Here is an 8,761-nt window from a genome sequence, read left to right as displayed (position 1 = left end):
CCAAAGAGGCTGCTCTCTTTTTTAAAAAATCATTAATTATGGTCAAATGATGGTCTTCTTTACACCTGTTTTTGTGAACCGGTCAGTTGGTCATCTCATGGCTCTTGTCTGCACTGCAGTCCCGGCACACATGCTATACCAAAGTCCTTTTAGGCAAGTCCCTCCACTCGGCGACCATATTGCAACGCTTTTTGGGCACTCATCGGGCATCCTATTCGGCAGAAATGCGCGTGTGCAAGGCTTCACGACACCAATCTTGCTCCAGCAGCGAGTTCACAACACATGATTGGCATGATTACTTCACAACACACCATATGATTGGCTGAATGTATTCACATGTCAACGTTTTGCCGAGGACGGGGTGGGATATGTGTAGACAACGGCCATATTGGCATTACAAACTAGCCCCATGTATTTCGATGGAGGATTTTTTGAGTGCTGTGTCTCCTCATTAGAAAGTCTCTGGCTATACTGGTAAAAACTGTATATTGCGTACTGTTGGTGGGAAGTGGGAAACTGTGTTTGTTGGATGGCATCACATTACAATATCCCTCAGAGTGAACAGCAATGATCTGACCCTCAGGCCAAATGAATAAATGCTCCTTCACAGTAGAGCTACAGTACTGTCAGTGTCATCCTAGGCTCTTTGATAAGATATTTTGTTCTACTGAAAGTTAGAGTGTTTCCATTGTTTGTGTTTATGTCTCTGTCTCTATTTGTTTGTATGTTAAAGCCACACATATGGCTATGAATTTCCCAATACAGATCGTACACTGTCCTATCCTATCTTATCCTGGATCATCTGTCATAGGCACTTGTTGGTCATGCTTCTCAAATGCATTAAATATACTGTATTCACACCAGAGGAACTTGTGTTATTTTTAAACACTACCTTTTTATTCAGTAAGCAAATATATATATATATATATCCATATAGCAAATATAAATATATAAACAGTTTGAAAGAAATAACATATAAAGTTGTTTAAACAGGGAGAAAAGTAAAAGACCCTACAATGACAGATGGAGCTTTTTCATTTTTGCACTTGATTTGAGTGCAGCAAGTGCTTCCTTTGGATGTGATTTCATTCAAAGTCATCAAATACCAAGTCAATGAATATATTAAGCTTGTTTGATTACATGAAAATAAATTAATCTCTTTCGCTCTCAAACCCTCCCTCTCTATCTTTCAGTTTTAGTTTCATAATTTTGTGAACTATGAAGGTCTTCTGGGTTAAAATAATCAAGCGTTTTTCAAGGAGTTACAGGCGGCATGAAATTGGACTCCTTTGTACTGTTGTCCATTTGGAGTACTACATCTGCTTTGAATTGCATTTTCTATCAAGCCGACGTGTTTGGCCAAGTAGACCTGTGCAATTTGTCTCAAGCGCTCTACTTCGTCTCGCTTCGGAACCAGTCCAGAACTGTGTCCTTGTTGTCTTTCACCCATTGAATGTTGATCTGTGTTCTCTCAATCGCTCGTTCCAGGGCCCTGGATGCTGAGCCTATGGAGTCTCCAGTAAGGTCGCTATCGTACTGGAACTGTTTCAGCTACACACACACACACACAAACACACACACACAAATATGTGTTACATTTGGCCGGATACACAGTAGAGGATTACTGTGGGAGACTTAATAACCGCCAGCAGGTTACGTCTGCCTCTGTCAGTTTCCTCTCCCAAGACCCCATTGTTAAGCTATTCCACACAAAGAGTCACAAAGAAGAGGCATGTGTTCAGACATATAGTACATACAAAAATGGTCCATTTTGTGGATCTAATTTCACCGTGTGTATGTATTCAAAGTATGATTCTGGACAGTCTCACCTGCTGGAGCTCGTACTCTGTGGAGAATCTCTCTGTCACTCCATCAATGAGATCTCCAAGGAACTTGATCTCCCCACCATGTCTGCAGTAGAAGAAGGAAATGACCATTTCTCAGCACTGATTTACAACGTTTACAGTTTACTATATAATCACTGCCTAGCAACTGTGAAATAAAATGAATCACGACTGGGTGGTGACACTTTTGTGTGTAAAGTGACCTTTGTTCATCTGACTCCCCTTTTACAACATTCTTTAAAGATTTATTACTGGTAGAGAGGGATTGAGATTAATGCTGCTGAGCAATTAACACAAGCAGCAGCAGATGTGTCGTGACTTGTAAAAATTGCATTGTGTATCGAGGGATGCATTGTTTCACCAGGAATGGACACTCACTCTTCACTGAAGTGCTTCCAGTTACCCCGCACAAAATCCCAAGCCAAAGCTTGCCCAGCCACATTGCTGGCAATGTAGTTGATGGTAGACACGGTGTCGATCTTCCTAATCTTAGTGGGATCGAGAGTATACTGGAGGTATCTGTTGGTCAAAATAACTGTTATAAAGCATGGTACTGACGCACACTGTGAAGAGTGATATGATATTACTGCTCCACCCTGACCTGTTCAGAAGCCAAATATGCCTGGTACACGATAGACCGTATCTTAGTTTATCTTTCTCTGCTGCGATGGTTGAGTTCAGGTACTTCTCCCAGGCAAACTCCCATTCTGCTTGTCCGCCATCAGCAATGGCATAGCAATAAACATTGTACCTCAGATTTGGGTGTATCTGGGTCCTTTGATAAGAGAAATAACATGGATACTGATATGTTAGGAAAATCAACCAGATAGCAAATGGAAATGGTGATGACTATAGTTGTTGCCCGGTTCATATTTGTTTTGTCAAATCTTCATTTAAAGAACAAATATTATTATTGATATACTTTAAATTAGCTTGTTTAAAAAGAGGAGGGGGGGGAGAGAGACAGAGAGGATAACTCACGTAGTGTTGTATGGGTTCTCTTTCCACTGGTTGAACATGTTAGTAGCTGTGTCAATACATTCTTTCAAGCCAACTTTGCATGCCACTGTAACGGCTTCCAACTGGGCATACCTATGGAGAATAACAAGAGTAAGCTGACTGCTGTGTCCAACTGAATCCATAATGAGTGAACATGGCTTACTTCTGAAATACGTACTGGTCAAGGTGATTTTTCGGTACTGTATTACTCATTGTGTCATGCTCAAAGTGTCTGTATAGGTTGGTGATCTGATCTTTCAGATATGTCTGTAATTGGAACATCAGAAGAACATCAGTATTTTTGTCAATTCTTCAGCATTTATTATTATACAACAGTTAGATCCAGTCGTACCTACGGCCGAATTACAGCCGTGGTGATTTACTTTACCAACCACACTCATATTGCTTAAATTAACTGAAGCAGACTGTGGCTCATTCTAGAATATATCAGAGCCAGATTAGGACCAAATCTGTTCCAGTATCAGTGACTAGGTGCGCTTTCATCTATTTGCTTAACTTACCTGCATCGGTCCATAGACCTCAGAGCGATCGAACATGAGGATGAAGTATTTCAGGTTTTTCATAGCAGCGTTCCATGGAATGTACTCCGTTTCATTTTTGAGATACTTGGTTGTGTTCAGTGCTAGTGTCACATCAATATATTTGCCCCTAAAAGACAAGCCACAACATTGCATCATTCATTTGTGTGGAAATCCTGTGTGCCTCAAAATGCCTGTTTATGTCTATAAAGGTTCATTCTTAAAACAAAGGAGAGGTCACCTTGCCAGATTAAATGCGTCATCAATAAGCTGTGCCCTGTTGATCATTGGAATAGCCTGCAAATTGTAAAAAACAAAAGCAAAACATATTGTGAGGGAGATGAAAATAAGATCACATGCTAGTCTTAGTAGTACTTGCTAATGCTATTGCTATTATGACATACTTGGGTGTGAATTATATCTGTACATCATGTAATCTGCACATCTATGAAATCCATCATAAGCTTACATTCCTTCTCTGGAACTCTGAGGCCCGAATTTACCAAAATGCAATGCAGTTTTTCAATGAATCCCTGACTGTGAACAAGCTGTCCTGGAATGGCGCTCTCTCCTTGATATTTCAGCCCCCCACCTTGCCCCCTCTCTCTCTCAATCTCAATCTCTCTAAATATGTACCCCATCGTGTGTGTGTGTGTGTGTGTGTGTGTGTGTGTGTGTGTGTGTGTGTGTGTGTGTGTGTGTGTTGTCGTGGAGGGAGTACAAAGTGAACATCCTCTTTAAGAAGAGTGGGCTTTATTCATGGTAGACACAAGAGTAAGGCTAGAGCTCTGCAGAAGGAGGATGGCCTCCCTGTGGTGAATCAGATGAACACTACTCACATGGTGATCAGCCTTCTGCTGAGCCATGAGTCCCTCCCAGTTTCCCCGGTCGTAGTTAACACGGTAATAACCAGTACAGTTAATATTGACCACGATCCACTTGTCACGTTTTAGCTCTGGTCTTGGCCCTACAAGACAAAAAATGGTGACATTCACGATCAACTTGAGACCACTCTCCATTTCACCAGCAAAATCCAAAGCAGTTTTCATAGAGGATCCTTTTAGATGGTATGTCATTTACCTCCTATTGCTTTATCAAGTAACAAGTCATGCACCTCACTGCCATCATTTTTCAGTAGATTTATGGGCACGTGCCATACAACGCTGAAAAATAAAGTCAAGTTTTAACATTATTGGGGTACAAATAAAACATAAAAGAGAATATGGCGCAAATATAAGTAATGACATTGATTATTCGCCAGCACTGTGTTTTTGTGTCTACTCTGGCTCTGTGGGAAGGAAATGGACTGAAGACTCACGCTTTGTTCCCCGTGCTGTTCAGGAGAAAGCGTTCCTGGGATATGTCTCCAGTTCCAGTGTTTACTGTAAGAACGGGGTAACCTGCCTGCGTGGTCCACGTGCTCATGATTTCCTCTATGTTTGTATCTGCCTTTAAAAGTTACAGGCTTTATTAAAGTAAAGTAAATCACTTTTAACTAATACACAACAATATTTTGACTTTGTTATTAAATAAAGTGTAGTATTCTACAATTAATAACATACAATTGCATGAATACAATTGCCTTACTATGTTGATTAGCATTTAAATGCAAAATATTAATAGTCTTGTACAATATTTATATACCTCTTGTAGGTAGGTCCACAGGTCATATTGGTTAGCGCTTTCATATTCCAGAGCTTTAAGATATTTCTAAAAAGGGGGACATATCTTATTGCCTTTTACTGCAGTAACAAAGTATGAACACAAAGGATGTGTAGTAGTTATGACTGTAACTGTCTGCAACCAAAAACACAACACAGCCATGCTTACCTTTATGCCTTCTTTAAAAGAACCGGTACTCATATAGTGTGACAGCATTCTCAACACTGCAGCTCCCTAGATAATGTACACAGAAAATGAAATAACTTACAGTACACTACACAAACAATGTTATAACTGTTTTCAGCTTTTTGAAAAATAAAACCATTTTTGTGGTTACTGACTAATAACACAATAACTTATGAGTCGTATTTCCTTTTCAGTTCAGAAAATCTATACATTTCAAATACACATTTGGATGTAATGCAGGAGAAGGCAGGGGAATGACTATTTGAACTTAAAGGCCTGGAGTTTGCTGCCTCATCAGATCCACACCTTGCTGTAAGTGATGGTGTCAAAGAGCCCGTTGATCTCGCTGAGTGACTGAATTTCCTCCTCACTGGGGCTGAGAGGATAAGCAGCAGTCAGAGCGTCCACTTGGAAGGCTCTTTGCACCTCATTCACCACAAACAGGTCTTCCTAGAGGGAACCGCAGGGGCAAAACAAAATCAAATACACTTAAAACTTGAGTTGCTCTGTAATGTAAAGCTTTGATTTTTACTGGCTCTTTTAGAAACCCCTATCACCATTCTACACATACAATTTGATCCGAGTATTTGGTTGCAGTAACACACTGTGTGTAAATTCAAAAGCATAGGCTTACTGTATTCCAAGAAGGCTCTAAATGTTTCAATCCTTGGTAAGACATGTATGTGGCAAATCCTTCACTCAGCCACAGATCATTCCACCATTTCATAGTAACCAGGTTCCCAAACCACTGGTAACACATTACAAAATATTGAAAATGTTGAAAATAGTCATTGCATATAATACATGAGATAGCATACAAGGCTTTTATAGCAATTAAACCATTTCTCTCTCTCTCAAATTATGAGTAATACTTAAATATGCCATACCTGGTGAGCAAGCTGATGAGCGATCAATGTAGCGATATATTCCTTATCGAATGTGGAGGAGACTCCTTCCGCAAAGAGCAAAGCTGACTCACGGTATGTTATCAGTCCCCAGTTTTCCATCCCAGCTGGTGCCAGATCAGGTAGGGCAATATGATCTGTAAGCAGAAGAGTGTCATGGAGAAGAGACCAATAGAGTACCAATAAGTACCCATGTAATGTAACGTTCTGAGTACCAGTGAGTACCATTAAAATTGTAATGCACTACAAACATTTTAACACTTTCATCTTCCAGAACTTTGTACTCTAAACAATATACAGCCTACAGTGAATGTGAACTTTTCATGGATATCTTCTTACCTAGTTTGCTGACAGGATATTTTAGGCCCAATTCCGATTCATAGAAATTCAGGATTTTATTTGCAACTGTATCAGCATATTTTGCATGACCATCAGTTATGGCTTCAGGTCTAGCCCATACCTTTAACAACAAAGAAAGAAAAAACACATCTCATGGAACTCTGATATAGACAACGCTGCCAGATAGGGCAGAATAATCCACAGCATATCTAAAGATTACATAATTTCTAACTGGTTGCAAGTCAAAATCAATAGGGATTAAATAGGAATGTCTGGTTGTGAATGTGTTTATGTCAAATTATTAAAAACAAATGCAGCAAAAATAAGATAGAAAATCCTCTATTACAAAATAATGTCAAGTATTACAATGTAATTTCTTAGACTAGCACTTTCAAACAATAGAAGACCATTTGTAATAGATTTATTGTCACAGATGTAATAACATTTCCAATATTATTTTCAAATCTAGCTAACTGTAATTCACAATAAATACTGTTGTCTTCTTAGAGCTGTGGTGATGATTCAGTAATGTTTTGCTGATATATTCAGCTCTAATAGTTCACAGAAATTGAATGCACAGATTTCACATGTAGCAGAGGTGTGATATACCTTATAGTCTATGCCTCCAGTGTTGGCGAGCTCAGAGACTACAAAAGCCATAAGGTAGGTTGACATTTTCTTCGTTGACTGAAACTCAGTAACTACCCACTTCTCTCCATCAATTTCAATCTCGGAGCCACTAGTGCCTGCAGCATCATAATAATGTATTTATTGTCAGAAATACACACATAATGCATACACTTCTTTTCCATTTTACACAACCATTAGACACAAATCTCTACTTTTTTATTTTGAAATATCTTTACGTTTTTTAGGCCAGTTGGCCAGTGCAGAAGAGCCTTCTCTGTGAGTGAGGGTGAGACTGAAATTAGCTTTCAAGTCAGGTTCATCAAAACAGGGAAACACTTTTCTGGCATCAGTGGCAGCCATCTGAGTCGCACCAAGATATCTGCGAACAGAACCGATTCAGCAGCTTTTGGTGCATTCAGTAGAAAGCATTACACATCAAACATTTTAAAAATCACAATATTCTCCCCCTCACCAACACACACTAACATACACACGCACACACACACCTAATGTCAACTACTTCTTGTGGTATGAAAGTATTTCCAAGTATTTCCCTGTGTAGTGCACTGGATTGGTTTTGAACAGTCTGCATTTTATTTCCAAAAAGAAATGTGGAGCACCACTGTTACAAATTTCAGGGGAAGTGAAATGCAAAGAAAGTTTGAATGCATTGAGGTATGATGAATAATGTAAATGGTGGGGGCATTTAGCATTCTTTTTCTTAGGGTGAGGACACCAAAATTCATGGATAAAAGATGATATTCTAGATTATTTACGCACACTTACCTTGTTTCATTGCTGTTTTCCACTTCATATGTACTTGTGTAGAAGCCAGTCAAATCATTGAACATCTCTCCTTCAAAGTCAGCAAACAAGCTGTAGGATCTATTTGGCTCCAAGACTGCATCATCCTCCAATTTTACCTCTAAGAAATCAGTCTCACTGACAGTGCTTTCATTAACGTGTTGATTGACAGTCAGAATGTCACCGTTGTCCAGACGCGTCAGTTCCAGTTTCTTAACAGTCAAGTCCTTGCTGTGTAGGAAAATGCTTCTGGTCTTGTTCAAACACTCAAAAGTCACAGTGGAGTTTCCCATAAAAATAAAGGATTGAATCGTCTCATTAGTGAGTGTATGGTAGAAAAGAGGCCTCAGGAAGATGTGGTATCTCTGGGGAATCACGTTTCGGGGCAGTCTCAGGTCTGGTGGAGGTCCTGTTGGAATCACCGGTGTCGTTGTAATCGGAACTCGTGTTGTAGGTGGATTGTGACCAACCTGCACTTGGAATATGATGGCCATAGTGATAATCCCACCGAGGGCTGACAGGGTCATGATGCCCGTGCCCACGGCAAGGCCTGTGGACATAAAAAGTCCTTTAGCCATGGCAGATCACAGGCAGAAGCACCTTCCAGACGGACACAACTCCCTATGAAGATGTAACAACACCTTTAATAGACCTTGTACCTCCTGACCCCCCATAAAACAAATTCTCATTTACGGCAAGTAGAGACACGAGGCGTTTCCATGGATTAGTCATTAACTAAGGTAAGGCTAGGGAACCAGCAAGTGTGGCAGAAGGCAGGGGATGGTCGTTCCAATGAACTCATTACTCACACCCCACATCTGGAATTGGGTACCATTTCCTACTAGGAGTTTGG

The 8,761-nt window shown here is 40.0% G+C and overlaps 1 protein-coding gene across 1 annotated transcript; it reads right to left on the bottom strand.

The window, feature by feature from the left end:
- Window positions 1-875: 875 nt before the first annotated feature.
- On the bottom strand, window positions 876-8,520 carry anpeplb (alanyl (membrane) aminopeptidase-like b). The gene is made up of 20 exons (XM_048258088.1): window positions 7,891-8,520; window positions 7,341-7,483; window positions 7,084-7,220; window positions 6,475-6,595; window positions 6,118-6,272; window positions 5,865-5,978; window positions 5,537-5,680; window positions 5,213-5,278; window positions 5,027-5,092; window positions 4,701-4,831; window positions 4,463-4,545; window positions 4,222-4,349; window positions 3,624-3,679; window positions 3,365-3,512; window positions 3,022-3,110; window positions 2,826-2,936; window positions 2,446-2,619; window positions 2,223-2,363; window positions 1,830-1,911; window positions 876-1,551 (listed from the first exon to the last, which is right to left on the bottom strand). The coding sequence occupies exons 1-20, from the start codon at window positions 8,484-8,486 to the stop codon at window positions 1,393-1,395; spliced, it is 2,844 nt and encodes a 947-aa protein (XP_048114045.1). The 5' UTR covers window positions 8,487-8,520; the 3' UTR covers window positions 876-1,392.
- Window positions 8,521-8,761: the final 241 nt, after the last annotated feature.

Source organism: Alosa alosa, chromosome 11 (genome assembly GCF_017589495.1).
Source record: "Alosa alosa isolate M-15738 ecotype Scorff River chromosome 11, AALO_Geno_1.1, whole genome shotgun sequence".
Classification (NCBI taxonomy): Eukaryota; Metazoa; Chordata; class Actinopteri; order Clupeiformes; family Clupeidae; genus Alosa; species Alosa alosa.
This window is presented reverse-complemented; position numbering and strand designations above follow the sequence as displayed.